This window comes from Cottoperca gobio, chromosome 4 (genome assembly GCF_900634415.1).
Source record: "Cottoperca gobio chromosome 4, fCotGob3.1, whole genome shotgun sequence".
Lineage (NCBI taxonomy): Eukaryota > Metazoa > Chordata > Actinopteri > Perciformes > Bovichtidae > Cottoperca > Cottoperca gobio.
This window is the reverse complement of record NC_041358.1, coordinates 17,907,730-17,927,962: the sequence shown is the minus strand read 5'-3', so window position 1 is coordinate 17,927,962 and position 20,233 is coordinate 17,907,730. Positions and strand designations below refer to the sequence as shown.

The window sequence follows — 20,233 nt, the reverse complement described above, 5'->3', positions numbered from 1 at the left end:
TCAGATTATCCCCTGGTGTAGTCCCAGGACCATCCATGCATGTGCATTCACCTTTTAAGAACCAAAATAAATACTAGGGCGGTGATAAGCCCTAGGGGCCACCTCCATGGTTACTTCAACGTCTTCTCCCGGAGGAGGGCCCCTAATCCCCTGGCTAGAGTAACCAGGGGATCTGCCTAGGAAGCATTGTCTACTGGGGGAGAAAGAGAGACGTGGTGGGCCTGGGTGGATGACATGGGGGGGGGGCAGGGAAGGGAAGGTTTAGGGAGAAGAGAGGGAGGGAGAGAGAAACAGAAAGATGTCTGGTCACAAACGCAGGCAGTAGAGGGAGAAAGGAAATGCAAGGGGGAGGATGAAATAACTAAAACTGGGGATTAAAAACCATGAAGGAAGGAAGGGAGAGAGACTGAGACAGAGTGATGATGGAGGTCTGCCGTGATAAAAAGGAAGATGAAAATTGAAGAGCTGAAGAGGACAGGGGAAAATAAAGAAATTGATTGTGTGAGTGTTGGAAAAATGAGGGAACTTTATTTTTGAAAAGAGGTACAGCTGGAGATTGAAAGTTGTGTTATGGAACAAAAGCAATGAAGTAGACAGAGAGGAGGGAGTGAGTCAGAGGTACAAAACAAGCCTGAACGTAGAAAAGAGGAAAGAGACACAGGGAGGCAGACATCCTTTGGCCATTAATAGGCACATGTGAACAAAGCATGAGAAGCTCAGGTGGGTGGAGTGTCATTTTGCTCCTCTGTGCATGCATGCATTTGTATGCACATTATATAAATGATATCTATATATTGTTTGTGAAGTCACAGTAGTATGTATACACAGTATATAATGCATAGTATTAACTTGGAAAACTGTTCCCAAACACCTCAAGAGTTTGGAGCCAAAGTGCAGCAGTAGTTTATCATGCATGCATTTACTGAAAAGTTAAGATTCTACATCTGTGTAGATCTACATTGGTGTATGTTAAAAAGAACTGCATGTACCAGAGACTTATCCATCAGTTTTGCAGTTTGATTCTCTTGTCATCGGAGAATTAGACATCCACTCTCCCTCCCCAAGGACTCTGGGAGGGAGAATTTGAGCATTAGTGGGGAATGGTTCTGCATACTAACTATAGGCCAAAGCTTTTTACAAAGCCAACAGCCGAAGACTTTGTATTTGGGCTTCTGTGGACATACAAAGGGCATACAACTTGAAAAGAAATAACGTATAAAACAATAAATAAAGCGGATTTTCTTTTATTTGTTTTGCCCTGTTTAGCGCCGTCTGCAGTGCCCACAGTTCACCTGATGGCGGCCACAGCGAGCACCATGAGCCTGTCCTGGCTGCCTCCAGAGAAACCCAACGGAATCATTCTGGATTATGAGATTAAGTACCATGAGAAGGTAAGCGGCAATGTAAATCAATGCCTCTAATTCAATCCAATTTCATTGACTTGCATGGTTTCTGTTTCATCCATGTTGTTGCAAATGTGGAAACAATGCCTCTACTGATAAACACATGGTTGCAATGAAGCAAGTCACCACAATCTTTGCTTGTGTGATCATCCTCCCGTACTTATTTCCCTCTTCCCATCCCTCTATCCCTCTATCCCTCCTTCTACTTACTCTCTTTCTCTCCCCTAAATTCTTTCCCATATTTCTATTATGCTTTTCTGTACCCCTAATTCCATTTCTCCCTTTTGCCCTCCCTCTTACCCTTTTTCCTCTCTCAATGCATGCATTAGAACATTTCTGTATTTGTCAGGGGCCCAGAGAGTTCTGACTGGATCTGCCTTGGGGGAAAAACAAAGGAACTCAGTATTTATCTGCTTTTGTGTGTTGTCATGTCCTCCTCCCTTTGGATTAACACACAGCTACAATCTGTCGCTCTCCATTTATCTCTCTCTTGCTCTTGTTTCTATTGTATCTATTTTTTAACCGGCCTGCATGGTTAGATTGGTGTGTAAGGGAGGGGGTGGATGGGACAACACAGAGGGCTGCTTTTTGGTATTGTTTTTTTCATCACTGACTGTCTCTGTCTCTGCAGGATCAAGGTGAGGCCATCGCCCATACCATGACTGCCCAACGAAGCAACGCACGCATTGAAGGTCTTAAGACTGGTACGCCTTATGTGGTACAGGTCCGTGCCCGAACAGTAGCAGGTTACGGCCGTTACAGCAGCCCAGCCGACTTCAGCACCAACCTGCAAAGTATGTTACTCCCATACCTACTTCATTACCCAGGGATATATTGGGATATTTGTGGCTTAGCAGCTATACCTTTATAATATTGCTGTGCATAATCTTATGAAAATAATGAAGGCTCAAAAGCTTATAGAGCTAGAAGCTACGATGCCTATTCTGCATGCAAAAAGACTGAAATCCTTGTAGAGAAATTGTCTAAAATCTACCATTTCCTAGCAACCAGTCAATGTATTAGCCTCACTCTATATTATACTCATCATTAAGCTGACAAAGAAAAATAGCTGAATAGTGTATCTTACAGTCTTCATAAATGCACGTATTAGTCCCAGGTTGCTCTCCATTCAGCCAGAAGAACACAAGTGCATGGTTACCTACGTAAGCATATAATTCAGAAGTGAGAGTGAAAGGCATACAAGCATATAGTTAGACTTTCGGCAGAGCACACAGTCGCACAGTGTTCAGCTATACAAATGATTGTGGCTATTGTAGGTGTGTGTTTGTGACAAGTTCTCAAAGTAACCACTTTTTTTCTTTGACCCTAAAGCCGACCCCCCAAAGTCATGGCAGGAGCAGCTGCCACTCATCGTTGGATCAGCCACTGCCACATTGGTCTTCATCATTGCAGTTGTGGTCATCGCTATCGTCTGCCTCAGGTCAGCATATAACTTCTTTATCAGCCTCTAAAAAGTGTGGACAAAGCACATGTACACTGACTCATTTACTACAGAATATGTTCAAACGTGAGGATTTATGGAAACATTGGTGGAAAATGGTTTTCCTTCAAGTTGAAAAAAAATGGCGATAGCTTCAAATGTCAACTTTGTTTGCATATCCTCCAAACCACCCCAGAACAGTCTCAGCGGATGCTGGGCCACCTGTGAGACCACTGAATGCCAGATTAGCCTTCTGAATCTCTGAATTGTAAACAGCTTTGGCCAAAATTATACTTTTCTCACTGGACACAGCATGATGGAGCAGCTGTTGGCCCTGATAGGCCTGTCCTCATGGTCCGGCACTCAGAATCAACTGTGTGTTTGCCTGACCACAAAGAACCCAGATGCGACCCTGTCTGCTGGACCCAATTGACCGCGAAGATGCTAGCGGCTGCTCACACCTTTCAAAAAGTCTGACATTGCATCAACTGGGTCTAACCACACTCGTTTATCCTTTTACCACTCATTTGTCAAACAGCAAATGCCGTGCATGTCTGTTATATGTGTGAAAGGTTGGCACCCACCGCTGACTGGCGCCCACTGGGTTCCCTCCACAAGCCAGTTCAGGCAGTGGCTGACAAGCGTGGGCATCGGTCACGCTAGACTGAATAATAATCTCCCTTGCTCCCCCACCTCTCTCTCTCCCTCTTGCTTCTTCACTCTCTTCTATTTTCACACCACTACATTGTGTCTCTCCCAGGGTCTTGGCTTAGCCACGGCTCTGACTGCCACAGAAGAAGATGGAGAAAATAGTAATAATACAAAACACAGAGCTTTGGCATATTCCGGAACCAAATTAGAATTTGAAATAAGATGCAAATCACCATTGGGTATTATTGCCCTGGTTACTGGTTAGACAACAAAGAAAGCACATTAACATGTAATTTCAACAACCCTGCCCCCTCGCTCTGTCATCGTCTTTGTGCCCCCCCCCCCCCCCCCCCCCCCCCTCCTGGTACAAGGGACACGTGCAGGAAGATGATGATGATACAGAACTGAGAGACATGGGTAAAAGAGAAAAAGAGAGAAATGGGAAATGGTGAAAAAGGAAGGAGAGACAGCAAGAGAGAGAGAAAGTCCATGAGGAGAAAATAAGAGGCAGATTGAATTTAAACGAACAGTGTGAAGTCTGTAGGGCGAGAAAGGCGAGACAGCTGAGCTTGCTGTTTGTGTCTGCTTTTGTCTTGGCTGCTCATTTAACTCGAGAGTAAATGGCTTTCACTTGCTTCTACAGACAATGGTATGATATCTTTATGTTTAGATTCATGTTACAGTCCCCAAGTATGAATCATTTTACCACCAGGCATAGATCTAATCTTTATCTACAGTGTATCCCTTGCTTCCAATGCAAAAAGACAAAATATTTTACCAAAGCCACATTGTAGTGTAGTGTGGCTGCATCTCTGCAGACATTATTAGGGATCTGTTTTCTCCTCACGCCTTTGTTCCTTTCCGGCATTTGCACCCTGTTGTGCGGAGCGGAGCCTACGTGACTCAATTTGTGATTTCATCTTTCTTAACAGAAAGCAGAGAAATGGTTCAGAGTCGGAGTACACAGAGAAACTGCAGCAGTACAGTAAGTCTCTTTGCTGAGATGCCCCTCCTTTCTGCATTACTCACATTTCAACAGCATTATTCCTAATTTATGCCCAGTTATTACTACTAATGACTCAGCATTCCTAACCACTAAAGAATAGCTCACATAGCATGAGTTGGCTTAATCAACTAGTGCCATAATAAAGTATTATAAAAGACATTGCTTTGATATATACGTGGTTGATAAAAAATATGTTTTCAGAACTTTTTATATGTTACAGTTTTGTTTGACGTCATAGATTCACTTTCCTGTTCTTGCCACTGAATCCCCTATAGTAACGCCGGGAATGAAAGTCTACATTGACCCCTTCACCTATGAGGACCCCAACGAGGCTGTGCGCGAGTTTGCCAAGGAGATCGACGTCTCCTGCGTGAAGATCGAGGAGGTCATCGGCGCAGGTAACCCACCAAAGCTCCTGAGCTACAGGGGGAAGACTGCTAGTCACCTCCAGGCCATACCGTTAGAGGACTTCACACCAAGCGGTACTTTCACTCAATCATCGCTAGCCCTCTCCTTGCTCCCTCCCCTCCCACACTCGTCATCTGTTAGGAATCCCTTTTCCAGTCTTACAGATTACAGATCTCTAGCACTCTGTGTTTGAAGTACTACTAGCTACAGTATGTCCTCTTAAAATTTAGCATCACTTACAGTTCTAGCACCCTTACATTGTGTACCATGCCATGTGCATTTAGAGTAGCTGTAATACATTTTGTATGGTGGTTTATCATTTTATTTGTGTCTTTAAAACGGAGCCCAATCCTGGAACGAGAGAGATGCTATGTAAGGAAATACATTTAGTTTAAATAAGTATGAAAAACCAGTCATTTCTATCCGATTAAAACATTCTTGAGTCTAATGGAAGCAGATTTTGCACCATGCAATACTACAGCCCCATACAGACAGGATTTATGTGTGTGTTTTGCACTCTTATCTATTCCAGTATTAATTACAGCCTTATTGTTTTTTGGCCAACTTGTTGGACCTTTTTTTTTTACTTACTCTACAGATAGACACTTGTGATGTCTGTTATGATATAACTCTGAGTAATTGCACATAAACAACAACAGCAGTCACCCGCATTTCAGTTTGGCGGTGTGTAATAAAGTAATAATAAAAAATTACACAAACCCACTTGGTTACTGACATACAGTTTTTATTGAAAGCCCATGAGGAGGATGTGACCCTACAGGCTTATCAAATGGGTTATGGCTGTCTTACATTACATTGTTTTATGTGTATTAGCCTGCGGAATGTGTTGCTTGTACAAAGCAATTCCTGTTACAATGGAGCATGGCTAATATTTATCTCCTATATCCCCAGAAATGTTGATCCTGTCTGTATGGGGCGTTATTTACTGAAATGTTTCTTGTCCAGGATTGGTCGTATCCGACCCTGCCCACTTTTGAGTGTCTTGAGAACCTCTTTATTAAAGAGTGCTTCGACTCGATCACTATATTTAACCCCTGTTGCTGGCAATATGTGGTTGTTTCCCCTCCTTTTAGAAACCCTCCCTATTGATGTTGTAGATAGTAAAATATTTTATGCATTTGATATATTGGATAGTAATATCTCTGCTCAAAAGCTGCAGGAATGTGCCAATTGAGGTTGAGTTTTCTTAGCATTGTATCTGAGCCAAAAATGGAGGACGTTTTGATGGCAGAGATGGGAGTCCCTACTACTGCTTCTGCTACTACCATTACTACTGCTACTACTACTCCTACGACAGCTCTTCTACTTCTGAGGCTACTACTTGAATCCGTCGCTTCCCAGCATTCGCCTTTAAGTGACGAACCCCTCAACCCCTGTCTTCCCTGTCCCCCTCCTCTCCTCTCCCCCTTCCTCAATCCATCCCTCCATTCCTCCATCTCCTGCCCTCCTCTCCCCTGACTTCCCCCACTGCTGCGCCCATGTTGACACACATCGGTCATTGCCTAATTTCTCTTGCTTTCTTGCACACGCTTGGTGTAGACTCTAAACGCAAAGCGTCCTCCACCCCAAAAACCCCCAAGCTTCTATCTCCACCTATTTCATCATCCTGTGCCCGCTTCTCCAGCCAATCCGAAGCTTAGCAGCCCCCCTCCCCCATCCTTGCCACCTCCTTCCTCCTCTGTCCCCTTCAGCTCCTCACACCCTGTCACCCTGCTTTACCCATTTATTTACATTTCAACATGCATTTTTTTCTACTCTTCTTCTCACATTTCGTCGTCATGCCTCACACTCGCCATGCTGTTTCTTTTAATCCGTAGCATAACAGCACAAAGTCATTGTATGCTCCCCCATCACCACCATCCCTTGACACTGGCCTAGAGTTCTGGCTTCTCTTGCAGTTCCCCCTGTCCCACCCCTCCTGCTACCCTTCCCTGGCTCCTTGGTTCTAACCAGTTAACTGTCCCGTCTCCCCTCTTTTCCCCCACTCTCCTCCACTCTTCCTTCATGCCTCTCTCCCCTCCCTCTTTCTCTCTCTCTCTCTCTCTCTCCTTATATTCCTCTTTTGTCTGGCTGGCTCTCGTGGGCTCTCACAGGAGAGTTTGGGGAGGTGTGTCGTGGTCGCCTCAAGCTGCCTGGGCGTCGAGAGATCATCGTGGCCATCAAGACTCTCAAAGTGGGCTACACTGACCGCCAGAGGCGAGACTTCCTGTCTGAGGCTTCCATCATGGGCCAGTTTGACCACCCCAACATCATTCGTCTGGAAGGTGTGGTCACCAAGAGTCGGCCAGTGATGATTGTGACTGAGTTCATGGAGAATGGAGCACTGGACTCTTTCCTAAGGGTGAGAAAAAAACTAGCACACATAAACACATTACACATATATTAGCTCCAATAATAGCTATTCCTTATAAAACATGTAATTGTGATTCTATCAATATTGGAACACTAACCAGGAAATAAGCCCATCCATATCTGATTGATCTTGATTTTAATTATCTCACATTCTTTGGAGCAATAAAAGGTCTTCTTAAGCTCTGCTGCAGAGCCCACAATGGTTATCAGACAAATTCTGCATGCAGACGATTGGTGACATTTACAATAAGCTCAGTCTCCAATTAATCACTGCCTTAAAGTCATATCAAACATTGTCTGTCAGAGAAAGGCGAAGGGAGGAACAAAGGATGGATTGGTAGAAAAGAGAAAGACATTACAGTGTGAAGTAATAGGAGATGAAAGATGCAGATAATAGGACATATGCAAAGAAACTTATGTAAGAGACACTGAAAAAACAAAGAAAGGTAGGACAAAAAAAGGTAAAAAGGAGACAAGCATATACTCCAATCTAATATATCCTTGTCATTTTCTCTCTCTTCCTTTGCCAGCTCAATGACGGGCAGTTCACAGTGATCCAGCTCGTTGGCATGTTGCGTGGTATCGCAGCAGGCATGAAGTACCTGTCAGACATGAACTACGTGCACAGAGACCTGGCTGCCCGTAACATTTTGGTCAACAGTAATCTGGTGTGTAAGGTGTCTGACTTCGGCCTATCTCGTTTCCTCGAGGATGACGCAACAGACCCCACCTACACTAGCTCCCTGGTGAGTCATAAACATGTGTATGTGTTTGTGTATTCATGTTTGAAACCCATGTTTAAAGGTGCTACATGTAATTCTTTAACATCAATACATCACCATTATGTTAATTTTGGCCCCTTTTATAAACTAATCTTCAGCATTGACAAGTGTTAGTTGTTTACCATTATGGGCAGAAAGAGCTTTTTTTTCACTGTGGATGGTAGATGCAAGTGGGAAAGATACGAACAGTTGAAAAAATGGATTAACAAATACATATATTGCAGCTGAATGACTGTTTATCGCTGAATGTTTTACATTTTGAAGTAACAAAGGTACCTCCAAAGGGCAGAATTATAGATACTTCGGTGGCTGTTTAAAATGAGATCCTTAGCCGAGTAAGGGCTAGAATGTTGGATATAAAAGATTGATTCTCGCTCCTATTGTCACATGACATAACATGTAAAATTGGCAAAGCAGGTTAAGGCACATAGGATTGGGTCCTTTGAGATTGAGTATAATTGTCATGAATGAACAAGAGCTCTGGTATAAAGATAGGCAACCTCCTTTGGCCCGTATACAAAAGTTTAGTTTTTGTTCTTCTGGGTCTGTTGACGGAAAACGGAAAAGGGCTTTCATCTTCAACTGGCACTCAGCAAAAGCCTTCTGAATATGTTACAATGGCATGTATCTTGGTGACAGGAAGCAATGGTGTTAATTGGAAAGTGTGTTCTTTACTTTGAGAGACAGCGCTGGCATGAAATACCGATCTACTCCCCTACAGTTAATTTTGTCTGGATATGAAAGACTTATATAATGGTGATATATCAATGTTGAAAACTACAGCTTGTAGCACATTAAATATTCTACTAGCTTCACCTGTTTGTACATATCATTATTTGTAACCCTGTTACTAACCTTGTGTGTACGTCGTGTTTGGGTTCTCCAGCATGCACCCATGTGTTGTGCATCAACATTTCCCTTAGACTGTGTTTTTCTCACCCTCTCTCTCCCTCTTGTATGTGTGTGATTCTGTGTTTGTGCTCCATCCCTCCAGTATTTCATGCTCACCTACTCATTCGCATATCCACAGGGAGGAAAGATTCCCATTCGCTGGACGGCTCCCGAGGCGATTGCCTACAGGAAGTTTACCTCGGCCAGTGATGTTTGGAGCTACGGCATTGTCATGTGGGAAGTGATGTCGTATGGCGAGCGGCCGTACTGGGACATGAGCAATCAAGATGTAAGCTAATATGAAGATTTGTTTTCCATAATGTAATATATGCATACTTAATGTGAACTACATATATATATTAATATGTTGTATTAAAAAAAGGTACTCTGAATAAATATTCAGCATTAAACTGTACATGTTTCAACCACTCTCTACATACCCACCCACTCTCAAAGCTGATCTTTCTCTGGCCCTTATTTCTATGCATTCCCTAAAGGATTTTTCTGTTTATCTCTGTCTCTCTCCCATCATTTCCCTCATTCATCCTCTTCTGTCCTCCCTCACTTGCTATATTTCTCGACCCATCTCTCTCCTTGTGTTCAGTCTTACCTCTACACCGTACTCGGTGATTAGAAGTGATTGTGATTTCTCTGACATCCTTCCTCAGGTGATAAATGCAGTGGAGCAAGACTATCGACTGCCCCCACCCATGGACTGCCCCACAGCACTGCACCAGCTCATGTTGGACTGCTGGGTGAAAGAGAGGAACCTGCGACCCAAATTCACCCAGATTGTGGCCACGCTGGATAAACTTATCCGCAATGCTGCCAGCCTCAAGGTGGTCACCAACAGCGCACAGTCCACTGGGTAAGGTCGATATAAAAACTATGTTGGTCATAATAAGTGCAGAATCAGTATGTGAGTCCTGTCAAGCAAAGCTTTAACGCAAATGTTGTCTATTGGTTATACTCAGTGGAGCTGGTCATTATATAAATAGACTGTGATGTGATCTGTGATGCTATTTTTCTGGAGGTCCTTGTTGAGTTGTATTAGGTGGATTAGTGATCTTCATGAAAGGCAATAATGTCTCATTATGGTCATTGCATAATGGATATTAGTGCTGATTGCTTTCTAAAAATCTTCTATGGTTTTCTTGGGTCATATGTTGAGTAGACCTGCTGGACTCTTGTGATAGATTAAAGTAATAGGTCATTAGTTCATTGAATGAATGCACCTGAGCCAGAGCAACCACGGTAATGATTTCCAGTATGCAAATATTCCTTTTACAAGTTGATACAGTGTATGTGAGTCACTCTGACTCAGCTATAACAATCTCTTCATTTCTATAAAGTGCAGATTTCTTCCCATACAACTCTTTAGTTTTCACAAATTCAGCCAGGGCCATTATGCAAATCCAAATTACCATCGCTCAATACAGCCCTTACAGCAACTCCTCCACCAACTGGGAGCTCAATCAATGATGTCACATCTACATTTAGCTGCACTACCTTCCTCCACAACCTGTTTCTTGGAAAGAATTTGGGGAATAGAAGGTGGCGGAGTTGAAGCGATAGGGAGGGAGATGACCTACCTATCCGTTACTGCATCAGGGTCTTTCTGTCTCGAGGGAGGGCCGCAGACAATCCTGGTTTGGGCTCATGGGGGAAACCAGGGTCTCGGTTGGCCACCGGAGTGACGTTCTTAGAAGATTAAGCTTGCGGGTAATTAGCTCGATTAAAGCAATGCAAAAAAGAGATGGGAGCGCCTTTTAATTAGCCACTAACGAGATTTTAAACGGGCCAGCGGAGAGGTGGCCTCCTGCCGACAAACCTAACAAGGGAGGAGTGAGAGATGATAGCGCCATCCTGGTCGGCATTGAAGGGTGGCTGGAGGTTAGCTAACACTGTCTGGGATAAAAGTCATTTGGTTGTGTGTGTTATGTGTTCTTGACATGACTGCACATTGCATTGTAGGTGTAAAGTGGAATGAGCAACTGAGGTTGGCTGATGTTAGGCTTCCGCCACCAGTGTCATGAATCATTTCTGTGTTTAATTTTTTATTGAGACTCGGCTGTAAATGCAAACACTTTCTGAACTTCTTAAAAATGCAAAACAGTCTAACAAACCTACCCTTTTGAGAAACTTTGACAGTCCCAACTATTGACCTTACATTTAGGCTTGGCCTGTAACTGTCTCACTAGTAAGCATTCAATATTACAAAGATTCCCTGCCATGCTTCTGCTTGTGGCTCACATGTGGCCAGCGAAGATCTGGACCCTTTTGAAGCCAACTTTAGAGGAGGACTAACAATACTCCATTAAGAGAAGCCAGAGCCTGGCGTTAACGACGGCCCTAGGCCTTGTGCTCTGAAGCGCAGGCCTTATTAAAAATCACTCCATCTACACCACTCAATGGAGCCTCTGTATCACTGTTATTAACTCCCCCTCCATGCCTTTTCTCTCTTCTCCCTCTTTCTCTCTCCATTCCTCTTTTAATTGTTAATGAATCTAATGCCATCAAAAAGGATGACAGGGATCAACAGAGCAGAGAGGAGGGGAGACAGTGGCTCTCTTTCTCTTTCCCTTCTCCTTCATCTGTTTCTCCTCCTTCAGCTCCCCGCACCTCCCTGTCTCCCTGTCTCCCCCTCCACCTCGACCTCCTCTCTTGTTCATCCGCTCCACTTCTCTCTGAGTTGTAGCACAGTTTTATTAACTCCCAAGGTGGCCTCTCTATCTACAGCATTGATCAGCACAGGGGGTTAGGTTTTTCTTTAAAATGATCATTTTGGGCTGTCAACAGGTGTGCAGGAACATGCAAAACAAACTCAAACACATTTGCAGGAATACACACACTCACAGACACATCGATAATATAAACTGACACACAACTAAATGCAGTATATTCATATACATATAGAGTTCATATACAGTCAAACAAAGTCCTCAATCCCCAGTATTACCAATGTCCGCAGGTTCATGAGTCAGTCCTACCATTCAACTCCACACACATGTGAACGACATCTGTGTTTACATTTATCTGGCCAACCTCAGATGAAGTTATGTATATACATTCAAACACACCCTGAGACAATGTACTATAAAGCATACAGCATATAACCTACTAGTTAAGCTCATGTTCATAAATCGATACCAAATCTGTTTTAAGCTGACCAGGAAAAATGTAACATTCCCAGATCTGATTTAAACCACATTTGTATGTGGTAAGAAAGTGCAACTCAGTACAACCACTGAGATTGTATTTCAAGGGATTTATTGTATGTTTTGTCAGACCTCATACAATACAGTGACATGTCATTCAAGAAGAACAGAAACCAACAAACAGGAAGTGAGCTATAGGAAACATGGCACATTCCACATTCTTACATAACTGCTGCCAGATAAATGCATGCTTGACTAAATAATACATATGCCCTTGGTTACTATGACACCTGTTATTGTAATTATAGCATATGATAATAGTTTCTAAACATAAATCTGATCTGGTTCCTTGTAAATTTCAGTTCCTTGTGTTGTCATCATTCAAGACCAGAATATACATCTGCTCTATGAACATACATCCCCTTGCCTCACCAGCTGTAGCGCCAGCATCCACCACCCACCACCCACCACCCACCACCCAAGCCTCCAGCCAGTCTCTCCACAGTCATAAAAGTGACCCCCCCTACCCACCCCGCTGCACACGACTCCTTACATGTGGAAGAGAGTAGCGGAGATGGGAGAAGAGAGGAGGAGAGGTGGAGAGGTGGAGAAATGGAGAGGTGGCGCTCAGCGGGGCGCATTTGGGGGTGAGGTTGGCCGGTAGAGGCAGTAGAGTGACGACCTTAACCCTCTCTCTCTCTCTGTTTCTCTTTCTCCCTCCTCCCTCCCCCCTCTCCAATGTAGGGTATCCCAGCCCTTGCTTGACCGCTGTGTACCAGACTATACCACTTTCACCACTGTGGGGGACTGGCTGGACGCCATCAAGATGAGCCGCTACCGTGACAACTTTGTCAACGCCGGATTTGCTTCCTTTGACCTGGTGGCCCAGATGACAGCAGAGTGAGTGGATTCTGCTAATCAGGCCTAAAGTGATTGACTGGGTTGAGTTTGAGAGTCAAATTAGTGTTATAAAGATTGAGCTTGAGGGAATAAAAACAGTCTCATGACTACATGAAACATACGATGTGGAAGGGGGCTCTGACTTGGCTCAGACATCAAATGTATAACAGATATAAAGAACAAAAAGTTAAAGCACATTTTATTCCGGTACATTTAGCTGACACTTCAGAAATATGTTTGATGTGCTATGAATACAAATCATGCCTTGAAGACTTACATGCCTTTTACTGTTATGAGCTCCAGTATATATGTACACATAATTTAGAGTATAAAGTAGCTTTTCCTGTAATTTGGTATGTTATCGACCAATCATGATAGGTTTGCTGTAGAACGGGGAGGATTATGTAATCAGGAGGGAACTAATAACAATCACCTTCTTCAGAAGTCAACAAATTGGACAAATACATAATTTAACAGTGGAGCACAGTTTTCAGGAAGCACTCGTCGCTGCTTCCTGAACTACAATGTCCAGTTGACCTTGACGATTCACCCACCTTCTGCCTGTTTACAAACAGGAAATTATGTAACGGAAGTCATGGAAATTGGAGGCCAGTAATGATCAAATAAATGAATTAGGATTATAATGATAAATAAATTATCTTCATTAGCTGCATAATAGGCAATGAAGGTGGGGGTAATTTGTTTCAATTTGACCAGGCTGACAGGTGTAGTGTACTGTGGCTCTCCGTTGCCCTTAATGGCCAGTAATTCCTCTAATGGTGCCCATTTATTATCATTTCATCCTCCATCGCTGCATTGATGGGGGTGGCGAAATATGGGGGAAAAAAACACCATTTATTTGTGTGAAATTGCGGTGATGCACCCTTATTTGGCTTTGGAGAGGATGGATGTGCAGTGTGTGTGTGTGTGTGTGTGTGTGTGTGTGTGTGTGTGTGTGGGTGTGTGTGTGTGCACATGTACACTTGTGCGTTTATGTGTGTGTTGTTTTGTGCGTGAGTTTAGGTGCACACTCTTGTACTAAAATGGATGGGGCCACAAAGTCATTGAGACAAGCAGAGTGTATCATGTGTCTGCGTGTAATATTAGATTATCCTGTATGTGTGTGTGTGTGTGTGTGTGTGTGTGTGTGTGTGTGTGTGTGTGTGTGTGTGTGTGTGTGTGTGTGTGTGTGTGTGTGTGTGTGTGTTTGTGTGTGTGTGTGTGTGTGTGACTGAACGGAGAGGACGCAGACTGTTGCAGAGGCCCAACAGTCAGCTAATCGCTGCCCCAGACGCCGTCCGCTCTCTCCTTAACTATTGACTGGGGAAATCAAACAAGAGAGCGGAAAAGAGAGGTTCTCGTGATATAATTGTACAGTGTTAAACCAACATGGCCATGGTGATTAGATTATGCAGTCTGACTAATGACTGCCAAAGTAGGTGCTCTCTCCCAGGCCTTTTTAAGGGTGAAGTAATGTCAACTGTATGTCAACATGTTCATATTTTCCCACTGCACCCTCAACGACAGGTTAAGGCGCTCTACTTACTCTAAAGCTCACACCATAGCTGATGTGAGCTCTTGGCTAAAATAATAATTTACACTTTCCAGTCTTTTTTGCTGTATTTTTTCTTAGATATTTTTAAGCACTGAGGAATGTTGTGTAACAGTGGCTGAGTTAAAGCTGATTTACTGACACACAGACACATTCTAAGTATGAATGACAGGCTCTGTCTGAGTAATCTGTCTAGTATCTTACAAAAAAAGGAAAATCTTCAGCTTCCCTGTTTCTATAGCTCAGTGGCAAGCTGGTGTAGGCTCTGTGAAGTCTGCCAGCTGCCGAACAGTAGCTAAGTTTGCTCTTTAATCATTAACTATCACATTGTGGCCCTTTGACTCCCATCCCCTTGCCCACCTGCCGGGAAACAGAAGTATGTTGCATTAAGACAAGCGTTCACTAAAGCTGGGTGAGTTTCCCCATTTTGTTGACATACCCTCTGGAAACCATTTTATTGGTTATTGCCAAGGTGCTGCTGTATCTGTTCCCACCTGGTAGAGTGTTTGTTTACTTGTGGGTGAAAAGTGAAATTTGCACTTCAACTTCGGAAATGTAATATTTGTCTACTTTGATTTATTTTTTGACTGAGCTACCTGTTCTTATTTTCTTGTCACTCCACAGGGACTTGCTTCGGATAGGGGTAACGTTGGCCGGCCATCAGAAGAAGATTCTCGGTAGCATTCAGGACATGAGACTACAGATGAACCAAACACTTCCTGTCCAGGTGTGAGCGACAGGACACAAAGACCGATGCAGTCAAAGGACAGCCAGACGGGAAAAGGGGGGAGGAACTGTGCCAGAGAGAGCCATTGGAAAACCCTAGCTGCCTGACCCATCTCTGCCAATTAGATGCTATGAAACTGGCTTGCAGTGCCTCTGACAATTTTTTTCATTATTTCACTACCACTTCCTGTTCCTGCTTTTTTGTTATTCGTCATTGTTTCTTTTTCCATCCAATGAGAATTTGTGTGTTTTTGAAAGAGGAAGAGTTAACCCCCTTATATCCCATGCGTGCCTCACCAGCTCTGGTGTGGGTTGACATTTGCATGCATGTGTGTTTTAGTGAGGTTGGCCTTAGCCCTGTAACTGAAATATCACACTCTAATCCTCACACAGCCCCTCCCCGTGACCTCTCAAACCCGGCTTTGATGGACATAATACATAGTAAAGAATGAACACCCTGGTATAAAAAAAAGTGAACGAATGTTCACACCCAAAAAAACAAAAAAAAAAACAGAGGTGTTTTGGACCCACAGGAGATACAGGGCAATTTTTTCCCTGATTGAAGTTGTTTTACTGTGCACGCGTGTGTCGTTCTCCATCTTCATATTGAAGGTGTGTTATCTAAAAGAGCACCTGCTGGAGAAGGGTAAGGTGGTGGAAGAGGATATATAATGGGCTGAGGTCAAGACGATGACAGAGGTCAAAAAGGTCAAAGGAGGGTAGCCACATTTTTGGAGACTTGTTATGGCTGATGAATCCTCAATAGGTCACCAGCTGACCTCTTCACCCTGACCTGAAGTGACTCAGGATAGCTCCACAGCTTGGGATCACCTGCTCATCAACTGTGTTTCGACACAAAAAAGTGTTTTATTTTTGTTTGTCCACACACTTTTTTTTCCTTTTTTTTTGGCTTTCTTACATATTTTTGGGAGATTTGTGGTTTCAAAATGGCCGATCAAACCTAAGTACCCCCACTGGACGCTTCATGTGATTAAGGGGAGACAAGGACTGTGGCAACACTATAGAAAGACCACTTGGCCTTTTGTGTGCGTTTTTTGTATGTGTGCGTGCGCATATGTGCGTGTATGTGTGATTAAGTGTGCTTGGATGTGTGGGTGTGTCAAGTTGCACACAAGTATATTGTACAATACAGCTTCCGCTAATTGCCACCGTGGAGAATTAACGCATGAACTGAACTGTGACAAGGAGCAAATATATCTGAAACAATTACGCTATATTCTGTGGACAACTGTTAAACATTATTTTTAATTGAATACAAAAAAAATGAACTTAGGACTTACATGCATATATATCTATATATGTACCATGCAGAAACTGAGAGGAAACCATAATGGACACCTTACTTTCTACTTACTATCATCTGGATTTAGAAATAATCAAAATTCTTATTTTAATATCTTGACATCCTGCCCTATGTATTTATTTGTACCTCGCCCACCAGCCCCACCCCCACTAACACCCAGATGGACTGTATTTGGGACAGTGGACTTGGAACAATCAGAAGGAAGAGAGACTCCAAAAGGATTCGCCTAATGAATTGCTGATTATTAAACAAAAGAAATTGCATATAAATTGGATATTGTATTTTTGTTGTTGTTCTAAACAGCCTGTACATGTTTTGTAACAAAAATACTATAAATAACAAAAGAAAAATGGTGTTTTGACAAAATGGAAGTGTTGTTGTGAAATGTTTGATTCAGAGTGAAATTAACAGAAAGCAAATGAAGAAGAAAGTGAATGGAGAAAGTCAGGAAGTAAAGAGGAAGAGATTAATAACACCCATGGTTGGACTACATGTCGCCCTTTTGCTTCCGTCCATTGTTGTGTGAGTGCTTGTGTAGGTGTGTTCAAGTTTGTGTGTGCCACCTGAACTGGATATTTAGCTTCCCCAATCCATTCTCATTATCAACATAAAGAACATATGTGAAGCACTGAGCTGTTACTTATCATCTTCTAGGCACAATTATTTCAACTCAAACCCTCCTGCAAACTACTCAAATGCATCTCTCTGGTTGGCCTAGGTTTTAATTGTACTTATGTACCATCACCTCCAACAATAGGGTCCTCCCAACCCATCTTATGTTGGACTGTTAAGGAGTCATTAGGGGGAAGATGATGCAGCCTACCTGCCAATCATTTCAATCTCCCCAGTGGCTCCATCACTAGACCTGCAGTTTACCTCCCTGCAACAGGATCCCCGTCAGAGAATCCAGAGCTGTCAAGAGAAACGTATTGGTCTTTGTCTGCCAGGTCGATTAATGCAGCAGCTATTCTGGCATTGCGAGGATACGAGCATCCAGCGAGCGCAGACATACGGTGTTCTGACCTATCATTATCTCTCTTCATTTCCTCTCTGGCCTGCAATCATCCTGTCTCAGCTCAGGCTGCTGCGTGATTAGTACAGTGCAGGATCAACAGCCCTGGCACGCAGACAGACAAAATCTGCAGACCCCCACATCCTAAATGATAGCAGCTGCATCACGGAGACCATACTATATGCACTTCTCACAGAGGGGTGTTTGAAAGTAGTGGATTAAGGGATGGGGCTGCACCACTGGTGTGATCTTCCAGACAGTCTTCATATTGTTTGGGTTGGAGCTGATCAATGCAATATGTGAATATTATTAGTTATGTGTGTAATAATAGCGTGATGATAGCGGCCATGCAGTGTGTCTTTCCATATTACTTTTGTCAGCCTCTCTGAAGTCCCTTCAAAAGCCATGGAGGAAATTATGCAAAACAACAAATGTGTTTCCCGTTTTATATTGTTTCATGTACACATACAAACTTTTCACTACTGCTGGTACATTCTGTAAAGGGCTTACTAATCTGTAACAGTTGTAGTACACAATCAAGTAGTAATTTACCTGTTGTGTACTCAAACTCTACAGGAAATAAGTCTTCTATCGCTTGATTGTTTTCATCAGTGCAGATGCCTGACACAATGGCTGAGAATCACAAATGACTGTTGGATAAGCAAACATTTTTATTGATATCATTCTGAACAGAACTTCTTTCTTTTTCCCAAAGGAAAACAGTCAATGTCTACTTTTGGAGATGAGAGAAGAGCAGAATTAATGCAATCAGAAGCTCACTTTTACCCAAAGTCTCCCAGGAATATACAATGTTACTCAGCTCAATCATTCAATCAGCTAAGCCCCACTGTTACAAAGACCCATGTGGCACCAAAAAAGACACTGATGAGCATACAAATAGAGAAGGGGGGCATATGGAGCTAAACACAATCAGATGGCAGACATGCCCACTCATGAAAAATGGCAGTGCTTTAGAGCTTGCATGAACTATTTATGAGGTGCACATGGTGCACTGGGGTCTGGAGTTGTGCTCACCAAAGTCAACCGGCTGTGAGTGATGAGCTCAACTGGCAGTGTTGCACATCTTAAAATGATTAAACTGCCACATCAACTGAAAACAATTAATCTTTAAGTGGATTTTTCACACATTTATTACATTTAATATTTAACATTCACAGAGAGGAAATAAAATTATTCTTTCTGCACATGTTTGCTGAAATTAAGATGGACTGTTATGTTTGTACGTGTGTGAAAAAAAAGGATAGTTTTTTTTTACACAGAAACACTTTGATCAGCAGAGTTTAGGCTTCGTCAGATGTGGTTATCTCTTTGTGTGCCAATAGGATTCAAACTTTCCCAACATTCCTTCCACCTTTCTTTCTCCTATTTTACATCCTTCACAGACCGTCAGCCACACCCACCCACCCTTCCCGATACAAATACCCTTCACTAACAACTTTTCTAATTTTCTTTTCTTCAGTTGTCTGTTTTAAATAAATATATACAGTACTGTCTTTTCTTCCGCCCTCTAACAAGCTCACTCCACATCTGTCTTTTGGTCACTTTTGAAAACCCCCTCTTCATACAAGGAAGCGATGGGGTGTTTCAGAGAGTACTGTAAATGTATAGTGAACTGTGAGGGGGGACGGAGTAAAGCGCTGAGAAATGCAATTGTTAATTCCTCTTTGAAAAGCATTAAGATGTATTTAATGGTGCAGACATACACAACAAATTACTAAAAAATGATGATGCATTCTTGTAGAAATATTTTTAAAAGACCCTTTTGCAATTAAATTATTTAAGAAATGTGACCCGATCTCCTGAGTCTTTAATGTTGTGTTTTTGAAATTGATAACTCATCCATGTGGACTAAATTATTCTTCCTTGAGGTACCATGCCAGCACATAATCACACACATGTTCTCCAGTCAAGTAATTGCCCAAACAAACACATTCAATACCAATGCTTATCATTTATGGCCGTCTCTCGCTCATATAATCCTTACCAGAACTCAATGTAGTTTTGGAGCACTTATTCATAACATTTCTTGTTGATAAAGTCGCACCAAAGCATAAGCTCAGATAACGTTCTGCTTCAGATAAACACTCTCAGATTTAACATGGCATACATATATGTGCTCAGTGTACCTGTAAACAGGAATCGTTCATTTTTCATCCAAAACTCTCTGATTTAATGTTTCAGACAGGTTCAGCCTGCATTTTTCCCCTTTCCTTGGAAAAGCTTGAGGACATTTAGACTAACACTGTCTTTTTATAATGCTGTCTTTCATCTTCATAGCTACAGGCACCTGATGAATGGATATTGATCCTTGGTAGAAGTTACCCAGAGTTCATCTATTTCTAATGCTCTTTCAGCTGCTAAGTTCCTTGCCATTATTGAAGTTGTTACTACAAGTTAAAGACTCGTACCTATTCTAAAGTAGTTTTCCAAATTTAGCTTTGAAAAGCCTCTGTTAAATTGCATATCTGACCAGAGGAATATCAAAATGTAATACCATGATGTCAAATCTGATGTCATTTCTCAAAGGTTACGGTAGTTGATTTGCTTAAAGGTTTTCAAGGCATGTTGTCAAAACCAATTCAAAA

At 42.6% G+C, this 20,233-nt stretch overlaps 1 protein-coding gene across 7 annotated transcripts in view; it reads left to right on the top strand.

Annotated features, from left to right (window-relative positions):
- ephb3b (eph receptor B3b) overlaps positions 1-19,438 on the top strand; it is a 61,116-nt gene extending 41,678 nt beyond the window's left edge. Inside the window, exons 6-16 of one of the 7 annotated variants that reach the window (XM_029429107.1) lie at positions 1,267-1,391; positions 2,035-2,197; positions 2,736-2,844; positions 4,428-4,480; positions 4,777-4,899; positions 7,024-7,271; positions 7,813-8,028; positions 9,095-9,244; positions 9,624-9,823; positions 12,858-13,013; positions 15,190-19,438. In XM_029429107.1, the coding sequence (XP_029284967.1) occupies positions 1,267-1,391; positions 2,035-2,197; positions 2,736-2,844; positions 4,428-4,480; positions 4,777-4,899; positions 7,024-7,271; positions 7,813-8,028; positions 9,095-9,244; positions 9,624-9,823; positions 12,858-13,013; positions 15,190-15,298 (1,652 nt within the window). In that variant the 3' untranslated portion in view covers positions 15,299-19,438. Of the gene's footprint in view, positions 1-1,266; positions 1,392-2,034; positions 2,198-2,735; positions 2,845-4,427; positions 4,481-4,764; positions 4,900-7,023; positions 7,272-7,812; positions 8,029-8,950; positions 9,245-9,623; positions 9,824-12,857; positions 13,014-15,189 lie in introns of those variants that run through there. The other 6 variants (XM_029429105.1, XM_029429106.1, XM_029429104.1 and 3 more) reach the window with 6 other exon arrangements.
- The last annotated feature ends 795 nt before the right edge of the window (positions 19,439-20,233 follow it).